Here is a 20172-nt window from a genome sequence, read left to right on the forward strand (position 1 = left end):
CAGAGTCTCAAGCTGTCGCTTGGGTAGAGTGCAGTGACATCATAGCTCACAGCAACCTCAAACACTTGGGCTTAAGTAATTCTCTTGCCTCAGCCTCCCAAGTAGCTGGGACTACAGGCGCCCACCACAATCCCCGGCTATTTTTTTTTTTTCTTTTTTTAGTTCTCGTTGTCATTGTTGTTTGGCGGACCCGGTCTGGATTCGAACCTGCCAGCTCCAGTGTATGTGGCTGGCGCCCTAGCCGCTTGAGCTACAGGCGCCAAGCCCCCATTGTTGTTTTTAGCAGGCCCGGCTGGGTTCCAACCCGCCAGCCTCAGTGTATGTTGCCGGCGCCCGACCTACTGAGCTGAGCCAGGGGCACCGCCCCTATGTAACTACTTAGTTAACTTTTCCCTTATCCCTAGGTCTGAACAGAGGGAAGCTGAGGCTCAAAATCAGTTTGTAGACAGCTGGGCTGCCTTAGACCAACACTATCCGAGTTGGTGATGCCCTCTTGTGGCTTCCTGGAGAATTACTGCCACTTAATTCCTTTAGGGGACAATTACCTCACAGTACAGTCTCCTCCTTCACTGACTCATACATCTAGGCATTGTCATAAGCATTTAGGATATTATTAGTAAATAAAAGTAATATCCTAGAAAGGGGAGGGTAAAAAAATTTAAGAAGAAATATTCTAGCGCTAGTGGAGTTTACAGATGGTTACAGAAAAACCAGGTGGTTGTGGTGTTCTGGAGAGAGACAGATAATAAATATAATAAATAAAGTAATGTTATAGGAAAATAGTAGAGTAAGGTGGGGGAGGGTGAGAATAAAGGGACATAGTGTGCATTGAAATTTACAAAAGAGTAGCCCTCAGCCCCATATGGTAGCTCATGCCTATAGTCCCAGCCCTTTGGGAGACCCAGGCAGAATGATTGCTTGAAGTCAGGACTTTGAGACCTGCCTGGGCAACACAGGGAGACTTCTGTCTCTACAAAAAATAATAAAATATTAGCAGGATTAGCAGGGCATGGTGGCACATGCCTGTAGTCCCAGCTACCTGTGAGACTGAAGTAGCTCAAAAGGTCAAGATTGCAGTGAGCAAGCTGTTAGCACCACTGCACACAGCCTGGGTAATGCAGACTCTGTCAAAAAGAGTAGCTCTAGGGTAGCACCTGTGGCTCAAAAGGGTAGGGCACCAGCCCCATATGCTGGAGGTGGCAGGTTCAAACCCAGCCCTGGCCAAAAAAACTGCAAAAAAAAAAAAAAAAAAAAGAGTAGCTCTCATTGAGAAGGTGAACTTTGAATAAAAAGTGAGGAAATTGGCCATGTCCATAAATATGTAAGATAAGATTTAAGATTCTTGGCCTAGGGCAGTGCCTGTGGCTCAGTGGGTAGGGCACCAGCCCCATATACCAAGGGTGGCAGGTTCAAAACCAACCCTGGCCAAAGTGCAACAAAAAATAGCCAGGCGTTGTGGCGGGGGCCTGTAGTCCCAGCTACTCAGGAGGCTGAGGCAAGAGAATCGCCTAAGCCCAGAAGTTGGAGGTTGCTGTGAGCTGTGACACCATGGCACTCTACCAAGGATGACAAAGTGAGACTCTGTCTCAAAACAACAACAACAAAAAGATTCTTGGCTCAGTGAACACCCAGTACAAAAGCTCTAAGGCAAGAGCTTATTTGTCAATTAATTTCTTTTTCCTTCCTTCTTTTTCCTTTCTTTTTGAGACAGAGACTCACTCTGTTGCCTTGGGTAGAGTGCCTGCTGTTGTAGCTTATAGCAATCTCAAACTTTTGGGCTCCAGAGATCCTCTTGCCTTAGACTCCCAAGTTGCTAGGACTAGAGGTGCCTGCCACAATGCCCGGCTAGTTTTTCTTTTAGTAGAACTCCTGAGCTCTAGCAATCCACCTGCCTTGGCTTCTCAGAGTGCTAGGATTACAGGCTCTGTTTGTCAATTTCAAGAACTAGCAGGGGAGGCCAGTGTATCTGGAGCAGAGTGAAGGAAAGAGAGAAGCAGAAGGGTTCAGAGAGGTGGTGAGAGACCAAATCACCTAGGGGCTGTGTAGCCCATAGTAAGAGCTTCAACTTTACTCAGTGAAATGGGGAGCCCTGCAAGGTTTTGAGCAGAGTGATAGAATCTGACCTTTAATAGGACCACCCTGGATGCTATATATATAGAAAAGAGAGGGGGCGGAAAGAGTATCATGGAGGAGAGATGATGGTGGCTCAGCCTAGGTTTTTAGCAAAGCAGGTAATGAGAAAAAGTTGGGGATCGGTGCCTGTAGCTCAGCAGCTAGGCCACCAACCACATGCACTGGGGCTGGTGGGTTTGAACTTGGCCTTGGGCCTGCCAAACAATGAGAACTACAACTATAAAAACAAATAAATAAATAAATAGCTGGGCATTGTGGCAGGAGCCTGTAGTCCCAGCTACCTGGGAGGCTGAGGCAAGAGAATTGCTTAAGCCCAAGAGTTTGAGGTTGCTGTGAGCGGTGATGCCACAGCACTCTACCAAGGGCAACATAGTGAGACTCTTGTCTCAAAAAAAATAAAATAAAATAAAAAAAGAAAAGAATTGTTGGCTTTTCTGTAAATAAAAATGAAACTGTATCTCTCATCTGCTTCTTCCCTGATTGGCTTGGGTAACAGGTGGACAGACTCCTTGATATGGCAACAACCCTTCCCTCCAGACCTGTTTTTGTTTTTGAGACAGAATTTCACTTTATCATCCTCGGTAGAATGCCATGACATCACAGCTCACAGCAACCTCCAGCTCCTGGGCTTTAGCAATTCTCTTGCCTCAGCCTCCCAAGTAGCTGGGGCTACAGGTGCCTGCCACAATACCTGGCTATGTTTTGTTTGCAGTTTGGCCAGGGCTGAGTTCGAACCTGCCACTCTCAGTATATGGGGCTGGCGCCCTACCCACTGAGCCACAGGTGCTGCCCAGACCTGTTTTTTCATTTTTATTTTATTTTTTTCTCACTCTTTTACTCAGGCTAGAGTGCTGTGGCATCAACCTAGCTCCCTGCAATGTCAAATTCCTAGGTTTCAAGCAACCCTCCTGGCTCAGCCACCTGAATAGCTGGAACTATAGGTACCCACAATTGCTAATTGTTTTTTCTTTGTTTCGAAACAGAGTCTCACTCTGTCACTCTGAGTGCGGTGGCATCATCATAGCTCAAAGCAACCTTAGTCTCTTAGGCTCAAGAGATCCTCTTGCCTCAGTCTCCTGTGTAGCTGGGACTACAGGCACCCACCACAACACCAGTTAGTTTTTTTATTTTTAGTAGAGCTCAGGCTGGTCTTGAACTTTTTTTTTTTTTTTTGAGACAGTCTTAAGCTGTTGCCTTAGGTAGAGTGCCATGGCATCATAGCTCACAGCACTGTCCAAGTCTTGGGCTCAAGAGATCCTCTTTGCCTCATTTTTTCTATTTTTTTTTTTTTTTTAGTTTTTCTATTTTTAGTAGAGACCAGGTCTCGAATTTGCTCAGGCTGGTCTTGAACTCTTGAGCTCAAGCAATCCACCCTTCCAGAGTGCTAGGATTACAGGTGTGAGCCACCACACAGGGCCTAATTTTTCTACTTTTAGTAGAGATGGGGTTGGTTTGCTTGTGCTGGTCTCAAACTCCTAAGCTCAAGGGCTAGTCCCACCTCAGCCTCCCAGATGCCTTGAACTCCTGGGATCAAGCAATTCTTGGCCTCAATATCTAGAGTAGCTGAAACTCATCAGACTTGGGACTTGCTTTTTAACCAGCAGAGCACAGGCACCCTGATCTGTCATTATAGCTCTCATTTGATCTCCCTTTCCCGTTCACACAGGTACAGAACAGATAGCTATCAAGACTGTTTATTGAGCCAGCAGCTCTCCCTTCCTCACTGGTGTGCCTAAACCTCAACCTCCCACCTAAGGCCAAGTAGAATCCCCTGAGCTCTCACTAAGCTCCTGCCCCAGGCTTCCTGCCTGGCTTTCCTGGTTTGCTTCGAGGGCTGTTATTCCTTTGATTCCTCATCTTTCTTCTGGTAAAGTGTGAGGTAGGCCATCTGATCATCTCCGCGGCGGTCAAACGCAGAGGTCAAGTCGCTGTAGGCTCTGCTGTAGGGGTACAATGCTGTGAACAGGAACAGCTAGCACCAGCCAGGTGCCGGCTGCACCTGTGCCCCAGCTCCCCTCCTTCCGCATTCACCTTTCGTAACATTGACTTTATTGGCCGCCAAGATGTCCGCCTGAATGCTGTCTATTTTCGTGTACAAGTCTTCAGGCTTGCTCTGAGGACAGGAGCAAGGGGACCTGGCTAGGGTGTAGGGGCAGTCGGGACTTGGAGTTGGGTGTGGACAGAGGGATGCTGGGGGGTAGGGAGTTGGGTTGGGAGTGGGAGTGTGGATAGGGGGTTGGCTCCCAGCCAACTGAAAGGACAGGAAAGGGAAGAGGAAGAGCCCAGGCCAGGGCAGTCCCTCCACCCGTAGCTGTGGCCAGGTCCATTCCCTGGTGAGCGTGCACCGGGCGGGGAGCGGGGGCACCAAACTGCGTTTGCGGCGGGGTGGGGGTGGCACTTACAAGGAAGAGCTGGTAGAGTTCCTCCCCCATGGACTTGCGCACGTGCTCTTCGACCACCGGGAACATCTGTACAAAGTACTGAGGGGGGCGGGCCGGAGGCGCTGAGTGACTGTGTCTGCCAGCCCCGCCCCGCCCCGCCCCGCCGCGCACGCACCTCCGCTCGGCCCCGGCCCGCGGCGCGCACCTCCAGCGTGATGCTGGCGAGCCGCTGGCTGTTGCTGTGGTCCATGTTGCCCATGGCGGTCATCAAGCCGTGCACCACGCGCAGGTGCAGCAGCTCCTCCGCGACGCTCAAGTCGTTGTGTGCCAGAATCCTGGCAGCGGGGATTGGGGGGAGGGTAGGAAGGGGGAAGGCAGTTCGGTTTGTGGCGACTCCTGGGGTCAAGCCTGGCTGCTGCAGACCCCCCCGCCCCCTACCCGCTACCCGCTTACCCGATGGCCTTGGCGGCCGAGGCCTGCTGCAAGAACACGGGCAGATGTGCGGCGAGCTGGAGAACTGAGGAATCTGAGGGGCAAGGAGCGGCAGTGAGGCAGGAAGTCCCACTCCGCTGCCCGGGCAGCCCCGTCTGAGCAGGGCCGTACCAGTGAGGATCTTCGGCTGCAGTTTGGATGTCTCCTTGACCGACGGTATCAGCAGCTCCACGAGGCCCTTGAGCAGCTTCAGGCGCACGTCGTCATAGTAGACCAGGTCCTTGATCAGCTCAATGGCTGGGGAAGGGCAGAGACGCCTGAGGCGCTACCTCCACGGAAGCTGAGAGCCCCTGAACCAAGTCCCTTATCTTCACATTGTCCTCTTCACCGACCCTTCCTAGCATCTGTTCTACCCAGCACTCTCCAAGGCAGAGGAGAAGCTGAGAAGGCGACACACCTCGGTTGAAGAGGAGGAGGGGACAGAAGGGGCAGAGGAATAAGGGATGGTGAGCCCCCCATCGAGGTGCCCCAGAGATGTCAGAGAGGAAGGCTGAGAGGGCCCACCGAGGTGACTGCTTTGGCTTGGAAGAATCCAGGTTTCATGGAGGAGGGAAGGACTTTTTTTTGGGGGGGGAGACAAAGTCTCTCTTTTCACCCTCGGAAGGGTGTGTGGCATCACAGCTCACAGCAACCTCCAACTCCTGGGATTAAGTGATTCTCTTGCCTCAGCCTCCTAAGTAGCTGGGACTATAGCCGCCCTCCCCCCACAGCGCCCGTCTATTTTTAGAGATGGGGTCTCACTCCAACTCAGGCTGGTCTCGAACTTCTGAACTTAGGCAGTCCACCCACGCGGGTCTCCCAGAGTGCTAGGATTACAGGCGTGAGCCACTGCACCCAGCCTGAAGGACTGGGTTGTTTCTTTTCTTTTCTTTTCCTTTTTTTTCTTTTTCTTTTTTTGAGACAGAGTCTAAAGCTGTCACCCTGGGTTGAGTGCCTTAGTGTCATAGCTCACAGCAACCTCCAACTCTTGGACTCAAGCGATCTTCTTGCCTTAGTTTTTCTATTTTTAGTAGAGATAGGGTTCTCACGTTTTGCTCAGGCTGGTCTCGAACTCTTGAGCTCAAGCAATCCACCCACCTAGGCCTCTCACAGTGCTAGGATAACAGGGTGAGCCACTGCACTCCAGCCTGAAGGTCCGGGTTTTTAAAGAGAGACAGGGTCTGGCATGGTGGTTCACTCCTATAATCCCAGGGCTTTGGGAGCCCAGTAGGCAGATCACTTGATGCCAGGAGTTTGAGGCTGCAGTGAGCTGTGATGAGGCTGCTGCACTCTAGTCTGGGCGACAGAGGGAGACCCTGTTTGTAGTAATTGTATGGTAATGATAATAAATAAATACAATAATAGGAGACAGGATGGAGAAAGATGCAGGGTGAGAGGGAGACAGAGCAAGTGGGTGCGGATGTGAGGCAGGAAGTGAGAAGCCACGAAGCAGCGATGTTGGCGGCTAGCGACTGCTGAGAGCTCTTTCTCGCTAAGCAGTATGGAGCCCTTCTGTGCCTAGGTGAGGCGCTGTGCTAAGTATCCCTCTGGAGCTCACCAAGACCAAATGAGGTTGGCTTCCCCATTTTACATTTGCGACATTAGGTTCAGAAAGGTGAAGCTCTTTGTCTAAGGTGCACAGCTAGGAAGTTGTGCAAGCAAAAGGAGAGAAAGATTTGGTTAGGAAGGAGGGCAGGGGGGCTTGGCGCCTGTGTAGGGTGACCAGATTTTAACATTTGTAAAGCGGGACAACGTGGGCGGGGGAGGGGGGGCCGCAGGGCAGGGCCTGACAACAATTTAAACTTTGATAAGCAGTTCTTGATAATCACTTCTCAACAATTATTTGTTATTACAGTTTAACATTATAAAATTAACAGAAATAATATAAAACTCATATTCTGGCGAAATAGCCACATGGCAGCTGAAAACCATATATTCCCTTCCTGTTCTGCCCATTCGTGCATTCTTTCCAAAAATCGGAACTTTTTAAAAATGCTGTGGAATGTGGGACCAATTGTTCAAAAGCGGGATGTCCAGTCACCCTACGCCTGTGGCTCAAGCCGCTAAGGCGCCAGCCACATACACCTGAGCTGGCGGGTTCGAATCCAGCCCGGCCCAGCAAACAACAATGATGGCTGCAACCAAAAAGTAGCCAGGCCTTGTGGCAAGCGCCTGCAGGCACTTGTAGTCCCAGCTACTTGGGAGGTGGAGGCAGGATCATCGCTTGAGCCTAGGAGTTGGAGGTTGTTGTGAGCCGTGATTTCACAGCACTCTACCCAGGGAGACAGCTTGAGGCTCTGTCTCAAAAAAAAAAAAAAAAAAGGAAGGAGGAGGGGACTAGAATTTATTGAGGGAATTTTCGCAAGGCTTTTCTGTAAATACTTAAGTCTAGTTGTTCATTCATTCCAGTGTTGACTCAGCCTTTCTGCTCTGTACTGGCACCACACTGGGTGTTTGGAAATTAGTTCTTTCAAGCAACTTTTTTTTTTTTGAGACAGAGTCTCTCTCTTCCGCCCTGGGTAGAGTGTGGTGGCATCAACCTAGCCCACAGCAATCTCAAACTCATGGGCTCTGGGGGCGGTGCCTGTGGTTCAGTGAGTAGGGTGCCTGCCCCATATACTGAGGGTGGCGAGTTTGAACCTGGCCACAGCCAAACTGCAACAAAAAATAGCTGGGTGTTGTGACAGGCACCTGTAGTCTCAGCTACTCCAGAGGCTGAGGCAAGAGAATCACCTAAGCCCAAGAGCTGGAGGCTGCCACAGCACTCTACTGAGGGCAACATAGTGAGATTCTGTCTCAAACAAACAAAAACTCATGGGCTCAAGTAATACTCTTGCCTCAGCTTCCCCTGTAGCTGGACTACAGGCACTTGCCAGGACACCTTGCTAATTTTTCTATTTGTAGTAGAGCTAGGGTCTCACTCTTTCTCAGGCTGTTCTCAAACTCCCAGAGCTCAAGTAATCTACCTGCCTTGGGCTCCCAGAGTGCTAGGATTACAGGCATGAGCCACCTTGGCCAGCTTACCCTGATCTTTTCTACCTGTGACAGAAGATGTCAGCTCCTTGAGTTGAAAAGTCAGGATTGGGCAGATGGGGGAGGGGGGATGGACAGGGATGTATAAGGTGGGATTACATTAGTCATGTTGAATTTGAGGTGATGGTGAATGGACAGTTGAGACTAGAAAAGTATATTTGGATAACTGTTTAACATCTATTATTCTCCTTAATTCGTTAAATAAAAGTGAACATTAACTCTGCAAGGGACTATTCAATCACTACAACATTATCTAATTTGATCTTCACAACGTGTTAGGTGTATATGTTATTTTCATTTTATAGAAGAAAAACTGAAGTACAGAGAGGTAAGATTTGAACCTGAGCATTCCAAATTCTCTCTTAACCACTAGGCATTCCCTGTAGCATCTGTTTTATGAGATTTTTTCTTTTTTAAGAGTCTCACTTTATCGCCCTCAGTAGAGTGCCATGGCTTTATAGCTCACAGCAGCCTCCAAGTCCTGGGCTTAGGCGATTCTCTTGCCTCAGCCTCTCAAGTAGCTGGGACTACAGGCATCCGGCTATTTTTTTGTTGCAGTTTGGCTGGGGCCGGGTTTGAACCTGCCACCCTTGATATATGGGGCCAGCGCCCTACCCACTGAACCACAGGCGCTGCCCACTTTATGAGATTTTGGAAAATAACTTTTAGAATAAGAGTGCTGGGCATGGTGGTTCACGCCTGTAATCCCAGCACTTGGGAGGCTGAAGTGGGTGGATTGTCTGAGCTCACAGGTTTGAGACCTGCCTGAGCCAGAGCATTGTGGTGGGTGCCCATAGTCTCAGCTAATTTGGGGGCTGAGGCAAGAGAATTGCTTAAGCCCAGGACTTTGAGGTTGCTGTGAGCTATGACCCGATGGCACTCTGCCAAAGGTGAAAAGGGACACTCTGTCTCAACCCCCCCAAAACAAACAAACAAACAAAAAACACCTGACTACATCAAGAAATATAATATTAGGGCTAGGCATGGTGGCTTATGCGTGTAATCCTAACACTCTTGAAGGCCAAGGTGGGTGGATTACCTAAACTCAGGAGTTTGAGACCAGCCTGAATAAGAGTAAGACCCTGTCTCTAAAACTAGCCAGGTGTTGTGATAGGAGGTTGAGGCAAGAGGATTGCTTGAGCCCAAAAGTTTGAGGTTGCTGTGAGCTATGATGCCACACACCCTACCAAGGGAGAAAAGGGAGATTCTGTCTCCAAAAAAAAGAAATATAATTAAGGAAGCAGACTTTTAAAAATATTTTGACTTGGCATCTACTATACCTGCAAACTTCTAAACCATTGCCTTCCCTTTTTTTGAGACAGAGTCTCACTATGTTGCCCTCACTAGAGTGCTGTGGAGTCACAGCTCAAAGCAACCTCCAACTCTTGGGCTTAAGTGATTCTCTTGCCTCAGCCTCTGGAGTAGCTGGGACTATAGGTGCCCGCCACAAGGCCTGGCTATTTTTTGTTGTTGTTGCAGTTGTCTTTGCTGTTTAGCTGGCCTGGGCCGAGTTTGAATCTGTCAGCTTCAGTGTATGTGGCCGATGCCCTACCCACTGAACTATAGGTGCTGCCTAGACCATTCCCTTCTATATAAAAGTTTGAGAAGTACAGTGAAGATTCTGTTATCAGTTAAAGACATGCTTTTTTTAAAAAAAAGAAAGACAGAAAAGAGAAAGGCCTAGTATGGTGGCTCGCACCTATAATACTAGTGCTCTGGGAGGCTGAGGCAGGAGGATCATTTGAGGTTAGGAATTTGAGACCAGCATATGTAAGGGTGAGACCCTGTCCCTTTAAAAAAATAGAACAATTGGCTGGGCATGGTGGAGTGCAGCTGTAGTTCCAGTTTACTTGGGAGGCTGAGGCAAGATAAGCTCTCTGGAATTTGAGGTTGTAAGGCCACTGCATTGCAGCCGAGGTAACAGAGTGAGACTTTGTTTAAAAGAAATAAAAAAGAGAGAGAGTGAGAAATAGAGAGGAGAAAGAGAAAGAAAGAATAAGAGAGCAAGAATCAAAGAAAAAAATGCTTCCTCCCTCACTTGGATTGTTGGTTTGGCCAGAACTAAACACTAGAAGGAGGGAAAAAGCCAACTTTCAGATTCCTCAGACCCTGACTTTCTGGGAGCAGGATAAGGGAGTGAGGGGTAGGTTGGGAAGGGCAGAAGGAGGTGAGCATGGTGCTTCTGGCTCCATAGATTGAGCTGTAATAGCAGCTCCAGGTCCAGGAAAGATGGGGTTCAGCTTGCATTCCAACAAAAATTACATTCCAGGTAAATCACTTAAACTTCTGGGAGAGAAATCTAATTTGAATTTCTACAGGGCATTGAATAGGCATATTTCCCCCTCCTAGAATTGCAAGAGTATTGACATTGTCTTTGGGAATTGTCAATCTTAATTAATTTTGCTCAGCTTTCCCTGAGTACTAGATTTGGAGGCTGAAGGGTTCAGAGTAGTGCTACTCCAAATAAATATGCCACTCTGGTATGAAGATTATTTTGAGGCTCGGCGTCTGTGGCTCAAGCGGCTAAGGCGCCAGCCACATACACCTAAGGTGGCGGGTTCGAATCCCCAGCCCGGGCCCACCAAACAGCAATGATGGCTGCAACCAAAAAATGGCCGGGCACTGTGGCAGGCGCCTGTAGTCCCAGCTACTTGGGAGGCTGAGGCAGGAGACTCTCTTGAGCCCAGGAGTTGGAGGTTGCTGTGAGCGTGATGCCATGGCACTCTACCCAGGAGGATAGCTTGAGACTCCGTCTCAAAAAAAAAAAAAAGAAGATTATTTTGAGCTGAAAGCAATTGGAAAAACAAACAAACAAACAAACAGAAAGACATAGGATGAGCTCTCTGCCCTTCCCCATGTACCTAAAAACAGACCCTTGTTCTCTTTGTAAAGATGTCTCCTCCATCCCCTTCCAATACAAGGAAGTAGATTAAACCTTATCACTGGAGAGTCTACACAAACAAACCTTACTAACTAGCCTTATCTACTATCAGTTTCCTCATTTATTTGTTTTCCCACAATTCGCTACCCTTGAAGCTCAAAGTTCTTTTCCTTTGTCTTGTCACTTCTCTACAAAATTTATTGTTCTTTTGTTAAGATACTGTGTAACCCCAAGTTTTAACCACCCCTTTGAGTTGCTTATCCCTGAATACTTCAGGGTGTATTCATGATATACTAATTAATAAATTTATTTTTCTCTTGTTAATCTTTTGTCTGTCTAATTTGCAGGGCCCCAGGCAATGACCTAAGATGGGTAAAGGGAAAGTTTTGTTCAGGGCTAGGTTTGAACTCACCACCTCTCTGGCACATGGGGCCAGCGCCCTACTCATTTGAGTGCCGCCCCAATTTTTTTTTTTTTTTTGAGACAGAGTAGAATGCTGTGGCATCACAGCTCACAGCAACCTCAAACTCTTGGGCTTAAGTTATTCTCTTGTCTCAGCCTCCGAAGTAGCTGGGACTATAGGTGCCTGCCACAATGCCCGGCTATTTTTTGGTTGTAGTTGTCATTGTTTGTTCAGGAGGCCCGGGCTGGTTTTGAACCCACCAGCTCCAGTGTATGTGGCTGGCTCCCTAGCCGCTGAGCTACAGGCACTGAGCTGGGAGGAAGAAAATGTTTTCCCCCCATAATGCTGATCATTTATAGTCACTATGCTTTTTCTTTTCTTTTCTTTTCTTTTTTTCTGAGGCACAATCTCACTTTCTTGCCCTTGGTAGAGTGCCATGGCATAACAGCAACCTCAAACTCCTGGGCTCAAGCAATTCTCTTGCCTCAGCCTCCCACATAGCTGGGACTATAGGCACCTGCCACAAAGCCTGTCTATCTTTAGAGATAGATCTTGCTCTAACTCAGGCTGGTCTTGAACCTGTGAGCTCAGGCAATCCACCCGCCTTGGCCTCACAGAGTGCTAGGCGCCTGGTCATCACGATGATTTATCTTAGGGTCACTGTGATTTTTCTTAGGGTACCCAGGGTATCAGTACGACCCAATTACTACTCTAATTTCTCTTTATATCTTTTATAATTTTGCTTGTATAAAACTAGAACTAAATTGATTTTGTTATTTTTAGTAGATTGGCTACATCTTGTTTAGTCACTCAGCTTTCTTCTTTACTCTGTTGCCCACACTAGAGTCTTGGAGTGTTGTAGCGTCAGCCTAGCTCACAGCAACCCCAAAATGTGGGCTCGAGGAGTCCTTCTGTCTCAACCTCCTAAGTAGCTGGAATGACAGGTGCCCACCATGAAACTTGGCTAATTTTTCTATTTTTAGTAGAATTGAGGGTCTCACTCTTGCTCAGGCTGGTCTTGAACTCCTGAACTTGAGGAATCCTCTTGCCCGGCCTCCCAGAGTACAATGATTATAGGCACGAGCCACTGCGCCTGACCTCCGTTGTCTCTTTACTGCCTCATACCTTTTTTCTTCTTTTTGTCTATTAGACATTGTAGGAAAAACTTGAGAGCTAGGATGAAGATACTTTCAGAAATATTTTTCATTTGTTTCTATTAGGCACTAATAATTCCACACGATCTTTGTCCACCTTCAAAGACTTGAGGTTTCCTTCTTCACCTGGGTATTGCTATTCATTCTTCTAGATTCAGTTTAGAAATTAACTTTCAGGGAGCTGTCTCTGGCCCGTTCTCCTGCTGCCTCCATGTTCTACTCAGGAGTAGATTTTCTGTGTCTCTGACCCCATCGCACTGTTCTCTTGACGCAGAATGTTGGTACCATCAGTAATAACCTGTCTCTTCACTAGTGTATGAACTCCAGTGAACATAGTTGACACATCTCTACCCCAAGCCTCAAACAATTCTGAGTACACAACGCATGCTCCTTAAGTGTTGAAAAGAATGGACTGGATCTTGTATTCCTATAGGTTAAAGGTCACTTTGGTAAGGTAATTTAGGACCATGCTTGGAAAGTGCCAGCCTAGTGGTAGATGACTCCAAGAGGCTCTGCTCTGGCCACTGTGGCTCTCATCCACCCTGAGCCACACAGCCATTCTGGTCTGAATCTTCCGCAGGCTACAAGCCGGAACCACTGCAGCCTGGCTCCACCCCACCCCCACCATTTTCTGGAGCCAACTTTGAGACAACTCTTTGAAGATAGTACCTCATACTTCTTGGTCAGCCCAGAAGTGGATGAAACTCCATGGATGCTCACTTCATATGAGCCAGGCACTATGGAAAGTGAAGGGTGTGGCCCTTCCTCACCATGGAGACACAGGGCGCCTGGTGAAGGGGCCAGTGAAGAGGACTGTGTGGATTCTCAGAACACACAGGACAGGTATTCACAAGAGATTGCTTTCAACTCTTGGGAAATTCACTGCTCCAAACAAACACAGGCTGCCTGAACGTGAACATGTGCTGGTGATTTATAATCTTATCAGAAAACTGTCATTGAGCAGTGGTCTGGAAGGAAGAGGCCGGGGAAAGAGACAGCAGCCTCTCCTGTTTTGTACACGCCACTTTCAACAACTCTTGTTGTTGAAACCGTCTGCTATAAACATCGTCACAGGGTGGGACAGTGGACTTCTCTATGCCAGGCCTCAGAGTGCCCTTTATTTAGCAGGAGGGAGAGAACTCATTCTGGTTGGTGAGTCCATCTAAGGCAACAGTTCTCAACCCACAGGAACTGTATTTTTTTTTTTTTTTTGAGACAGACCCTCAAGCTGTCCCCCTGGGTAGAATGCTGTAGTATCACAGCTCACAGCAACCTCCAACTCCTGGGCTCAAACAAGTCTCCTGCCTCCGCCTCCCAGGTAGCCACACAGGCGCCCACCACAACGCCTGGCTGTTTTTTTTTGTTGCTGTTGGTTGCAGCCATCATTGTTGTTTGGCGGGTCTGGGCTGGATTCGAACCCAGCACCTTAGGTGTATGTGGCTGGTGCCTTAGTCACTTGAGCCACAGGCGCCGAGCCCACAGGAACTGTATTAAAGGGCCGCAGCATTAGGAAGGTTGAGAACCACCGATCTAAGGCAAGGCACAGAAAGGCTACCCATAGACAGCCAGCCTACCGCCTCCAAAGTGCTCTTGTGCCAGATCCTGGGGGCCTCCTACCATCCCCTCCCCTCAGATTCCAGAGCCATGGGGCACACCAGAGGGCCTGGTCCTGAAGCTCTACACAACGCCAGTTTTGTCTCATCCTGATTTACCCCTAGGTGAAGATCTTCAAGGATACCCTGTGTTTGCCCTTCCAGTGCTTGTGGGCACTCTGGGGACAGACTCTGAGGTAGGCCCTTTCCTCTGTGTGCCTTCCTGACTCAAAAACAGCTGCTTCATTCAGAGATGCTCCCTATGACCCTCCAGCCACTGCTTCTGTCTGCTCCTCCTGTGCAGGTCTTCCAGATCAGCCCTTGCCATCCCAGCTGCCCACCCCTCACAGATGTGCTAATTGGGAATCACAAATCCAGTGACATTGTGCAGGGCAAGAGTCCAGTCCTGGGAAGGTGAAAAGAACCCCAAAACCCTGTTGTCTCCCCCAGACATTCTCATCTGGATAAATCTGCAGCCTCTAGATATTTCTGGCTGCCTATACTAGCTAGTGCTTGAAACCCCCAAGTTTCTTTGACTTGTTCTGCTATTCTTCGGTTACAAAAATCTTCCTTCCCTTTTGGGCCCAAGTGGTTTGGCTCCTCCTTGTCTCTGACACTGCTTGGCTTTGTCAGTGGCAGCACATCTCTCTTTAGCAGCTGGGCTCTTCCTGGGCACAAGCTGGTGGCACCTTGTGCCAGGACGTCCTAAACCTAGGAGAGCTCTTCCTGTAGCAAGACATGACTTGGCAGACATTTAGGGTAGAAATGAATGGGTAATATTTCTTTTTTTTTTTTTTTTTGAGACAGAGCCTCAAGCTGTCACCCTGGGTAGAGTGCTATAGCTTCACTGCTCAGAGCAACCTCCAACTCCTGGGCTCAAGAGAGTCTCCTGCCTCAGCCTCCCAAGTAGCTGGGACCACAGGCGCCCGCCACAACGCCCGGCTATTTTTTGGTTGCAGCCATTATTGTTGTTTGGTGGGTCCAGGCTGGATTTGAACCCCCCACCTTAGGTGTATGTGGCTGGCGCCTTAGCCGCTTGAGCCACAGGCGCCAAGCCGTAATATTTCTTTATGAAATTTCCCTGACTACAAATACCATTTTCTAGCCACATAGGACCAAGTAATCCAAGAGAAGAATATCCAGTTCTGTCTATTCACTTTAAATTAAGAGCTTGATATTTTATTAATTATGCATCTGCACACTTATAACTCCTTGGAAAAGTGAAGGTTTATCCAATGAATCATGTTTGATTAAGTTTTAAAATTCACAGCTGTCACTGTTTACATCCAAAGCAAAAGTGCTAGTCCCTACCCAATGTCTCCACAAGACCCATAGGCAGTTACAACTCTTGAGATGTCCCACTAGGTAGTGAGCCCAGCAGATTCAGTCAGAAAGCAAGGAGCGACAAGAGACTATGATTTTGGTTAGCTTTGCCCTAAAGCTTGTAGTTCTTTTTTTTTTTTTTTTAGACAAAGTCTCAGCATGTCACACTCAGTGGAGCGCTATGGCATCATAGCTCACAGCAACCTCAAACTCTTGGGCTTAAGTGATTCTCTTGCCTCAGCCTCGCCAAGTAGCTGGGACTACAGGCATCTGCTACAATGCCTGGATATTTTTTGGTTATAGTTGTCACTATTGTTTGGCAGGCCCAGGCTAGATTCGAACCTGCCAGCTCTGGTGTATGTGGCTGGCGCCCTAGCTGTTGAGCTATAGGCGCAGAGCCAGCTTGTGGTTTTTTTTTTAATTAAACTAAATTAATTTGTGCCCCTGGGTAGAGTGTTGTGGCATCATAGCTCCCAGCAACCTCAAAGTCTCGGGCTTGAGAAATCCTCTTGCCTCAGCCTCCTGAGTAGCTGGAACTATAGGTGCCCAACACTATACCCAGCTAGTTTTTCTAGTTTTATTTATTTATTTATTTTTTGAGACAGAGCCTCAAGCTGTCCCCCTGGGTAGAGTGCTGTGGCATCAAAGCTCATAGCAACCTCCAAATCCTGGGCTCAAGTGAGTCTCCTGCCTCAGCCTCCCAAGTAGCTGCGACCACAGGCACCCACCACAACGCCTGGCTATTTTTTTGGTTGCAGCTGCTATTGTTTTTTTTTTTGGCAGGCCCAGGCTGGATTTGAACCCGTCACCTTAGGTGTATGTGGCTTGTGCCTTAGCCACTTGAGCCACAGGCGTCAAGTCTAGTTTTTCTAGTTTTAGTAGAGACGGGGTCTCGCTTTTACTCAAGGTGTTCTCAAACTCTTGAGTTCAAGCAACTCACTTGCCTTGGCCTCCCAGAGTGCTATAAAATTACATGCATTAGCCACTGGGCCTGGTCAAGGTTGTGGTTCTATTAATGCCCAACTGTTCTAAATTTAAATAATTGCTGATTTATTCATTGATTCATTCATTTATCCAACAAAAGAATTCCTGGGCATCTTCTCTGTACCTGGGCTCTGAAGAGGTCTAAGATACAGTCAGTGACCTTAGGGACATCACAATCTAATTGGACACCAAAAGGAAACTGACATTTATGATATAGTGTTATAAGGGCCATGAGAGCACAAAGGAAGCCAGCCTGGGTGTGGAGTTGAGGGAGTGGGGTACAGAGAATCAGGAGAAGGCTTTCTTGGGGAAGGTGACACTTGACTTGGCAAAGCCATTGAGAAAAGGGAGGGGCTGAAACATAGAATGTGGGAAGTGCCATGTCACATTTATGGCCAGGCAAGCAGGGGCTGTCTGGCTGGGACATCTGGTGTTGGGTCATGGGCGCAGCACTGAGCCTGTAGAGGGAGGACAGCCCCAGCTTCTGAAGGGCTTCACAGCACCCAGCAACCCCAGACAGCAGGCGTTTTCTCATCTTACATTTCAGAGAAAACTAAGACTTACAGGGTTGAGTAGCTTGCCCAGGATCAAACAGCTAAAAAGAATGACTGATTCCAAAGCCCATGTTCTTCAGTTCTATTTCCTTCCCTCTGCTGGTGGACTAGGGAAACAGACTGTGTGTGGGCATCACACTGGAGCGCTGGAGGCCGGTTTAGAGGGCAATGAGAAATATGAAGACCTGAAGTCCAGCAGTGGAGGATGAATGAAGAGGGAATAGATTTGAATTTTTTTTTTTTTTTTTGAGATAGAGTCTCATTCTGTTGCCCTGGCTGGAGTGCTGTGGTGTTATAACTGACAGCAATCACAAACTCCTGGGCTGAAGCAATCTTCTCGCCTCAGCCTCCTGAGTAGCGAGGACAATAGCCATACACCATGATGGCCGGATAGTTATTTTATTTTATTTGAGACAGAGTCTCACTATGTCAAATTATAGAATCTACAACCTGTCAGAAACATTAAAAAAAAAAAACCTTGATGATCACCTGTTGGATCACCACATTGAATAGATGAAGAAACTGAAAACAAATGACTTGCCCAGAGAATCACAGTGAACAAGAGACAGCTTGGAGCTGCAGGCTTAGTACTACTTTAGCAGCAGGAGCCTTAGAAATGCACATACACCCAGCCTGGGACAGCTAAACAACAATGACAACTGCAACAAAAAAATAGCCGGATGTTGTCACGAGCACCTGTATTCCCAGCAACTAGGGAGGCTGAGGCAAGAGAATCGCTTATGCCCAAGTTTGAGGTTGCTGTGAGCTGTGACGCTACAGCACTCTACTGAGGGCGACATAGTGAGACTTTCTCAAAAATAAATAAATAAAATAAAATAAAGAAATGGCACCACTGGGAACTGTGCCTATTTCTCGCAGGCATTTCCAAGGCTTTCCCAAGTTTGTTTTCTAATTCTTTGCTCCTAGAGTCTTGGAAAGCCTGCGTCCCCGTTCACTCCCTGCACTCCAGACAAGACTGCCACCTACTGGCCACATGTGAGAAGTGCGCTTTCACGCCGCGGTTTTCTTTTTTCCCAGCAGGGCGCCTCTGTGTTACGTTTGATACGTTGCGCTGTTGGGAGGAAGAGACCAGCGTCAGGCATCTTCCTGACCACTTACACCTGCTTCTGATACCTGTACATCCTGTTAACTTTCACCTTATCTGTTCAAAGCCTAATGTTGAAACATTAAAAAATATATTTTATGCACTATTTTTTAAAGCCACGCAACAAAGTAATATTATATGCTATGGCGATATATGTGTTTCTGCATCAAGAATTACTATGGTGGCTCGGCGCCTGTGGCTCAAGTGGCTAAGGCGGCAGCCACATACACCTAAGGTGGCAGGTTCGAATCCAGCCAAACAACAATGATGGCTGCAACCAAAATATAGCCAGGCGTTGTGGTAGGCGCCTGTGGTCCCAGCTACTTGGGAGGCTGAGGCAGGAGACTCGCTTGAGCCCAGGAGTTGGAGGTTGCTGTGAGCAGTGAAGCCATGGCACTCTACCCAGGGGGACAGCTTGAGGCTCTGTCTCCAAAAAAAAAAAAAAAAATTACTATGGTTTTGCCTTTGCTAAGAAAAGGAGAGGGGAGGGAAGGGGAGGAGAGGGGAGGAAATACTATGATGTGTCTTCCACTGGTATCTAAGTTTTACCCAGTCCAACCAGCCCTGTGCTGGTGTTCTGAACTATTCCTGAGATTTCTGAATCAACCACCACTGTCCCCCAAGTGAAGGCTGAAACAGGCAAGGGCAGGAGACAGAAGTTTTGAGGGCCAGGCACATTAGAAATAAAATTTTTCCCCAAGATTTTCCACTTAACCTCCCTGGAGGACTGTATTGTAAACATTATATAAATGTTGAATAAAGTGTCACAGTGGAGTGTTCATATCATTTTGGGAAAGTAGTGCTTCTTTTAAAAACACCCAGCAGATTTTTTTTTTTTTTGAGACAGAGCCTCAAGCTGTTGCCCTGGGTAGAGTACCATGGCATCACAGCTCACAGCAACCTCCAACTCCGGGGCTCAAGTGATTTTCCTGCCTCTGCCTCCCAAGTAGCTGGGGCAACAGGCAGCTGCCACAACACCTGGCTATTTTTTGGTTGCAGCCGTCATTGTTGTTTGGCTGGATTCGAACCTGCCAGCTCACCTGTTAGCTCAGGTGTATGTGGCTGGTGCCTTAGCCGCTTGAGCCAGGTGCCGAGTCCACCCAGCAGATGATTATGGGAAAGTCTCCTCTAGTGTCAGAGCCTTGTGACTGTTGTTGGTGAAGTCACACAGGACAAGTGGCCTCTCACACAGCAGGAAGAGTGAAGCTGCGGCTCAGGTCAGCTGAGAAGAGCAAAACAAAGGTATAAGGCTCTGTGAGGCAAAAAAACCCAGCTTAAAACTGGAGAGCTAGTAGCCCTGCTTAACCCTGTGAAGGACACGAAGCTAAGGAAACAATTTAAAATATGGCTTACCATAAAATTAGTGATTTTTCTGTCCTTAGGTTTTTTTTTTTTAATTTTGAGACAGAGTTTGACTATGTTGCCCTCGGTAGAGTACTGTAATGTCACAGCTCACAGTAACCTCAAACTCTTGGGCTTAGGTGATTCTCTTGCCTCAGCCTCCTGAGTAGCTGGGACTTCAGGCGCCTGCCACAATACCCAGCTATTTTTTTGTTGCAGTTGTTGTTTAGCTGGCCTGGGTTGGGTTTGAATGCACCAGACTCGGTGTATGTGGCCAGTGCCCTACCCACTGAGCTATGGGTGCTGCCGTGTTTTTTTTTCCCCACATTGTGAATATATACTAATGCCACTAAATTGTTTCTTTTTCAAAAATTTTGAGATGAAGTCTCACGCTGTTGCTTGGGGCTAAAATGCCCAGGCATCATCGTAGCTTACAGCAACCTCCTGCCTCAGCCTCCTAAGTAGCTGGGACTATAGGTGCCCGCCACAACACCTGGCTAATTTCTCTATTTTTAGTAGAGATGGGGGTCTTGATGTTGTTCAAGACGGTCTTGAATTCCTGAGCTCAAGCAAACCACCTGCCTGGGACCTCCCAAATTACTAGGATTATAGGCATGAGCCACCGTGCCCAGCCTGAATTGTTCATTTTAAAATGGCTAATTTTATGTTATGTGAATCTCAATTTTAAAAGCACTTTTTTTGTTTTTTGAGACAGAGCCTCAAGCTATCCCCCTGGGTAGAGTGCTATGGCATCACAGCTCACAGCAACTTCCAACTCCTGGGCTCAAGAGAGTCTCCTGCCTCAGCCTCCCAAGTA

General features: G+C 47.8%; 1 protein-coding gene across 1 annotated transcript in view; it reads right to left on the reverse strand.

Annotated features, from left to right (window-relative positions):
* Positions 1–3811: 3811 nt before the first annotated feature.
* The window catches only part of CUNH1orf228 (chromosome unknown C1orf228 homolog), a 65961-nt gene continuing 49600 nt past the window's right edge, over positions 3812–20172 (reverse strand). The window contains exons 7-12 of the mRNA XM_003801195.3: positions 5118–5243; positions 4968–5040; positions 4720–4849; positions 4536–4613; positions 4165–4246; positions 3812–4089 (exon numbers count right to left, since the gene is read on the reverse strand). Of these exons, the coding sequence (XP_003801243.1) occupies positions 3971–4089; positions 4165–4246; positions 4536–4613; positions 4720–4849; positions 4968–5040; positions 5118–5243 (608 nt within the window). The 3' untranslated portion in view covers positions 3812–3970. The remainder of the gene's footprint in view (positions 4090–4164; positions 4247–4535; positions 4614–4719; positions 4850–4967; positions 5041–5117; positions 5244–20172) is intronic.

This window comes from Otolemur garnettii, unplaced genomic scaffold (assembly GCF_000181295.1).
Source record: "Otolemur garnettii isolate 467f Iridium unplaced genomic scaffold, OtoGar3 scaffold00202, whole genome shotgun sequence".
Lineage (NCBI taxonomy): Eukaryota > Metazoa > Chordata > Mammalia > Primates > Galagidae > Otolemur > Otolemur garnettii.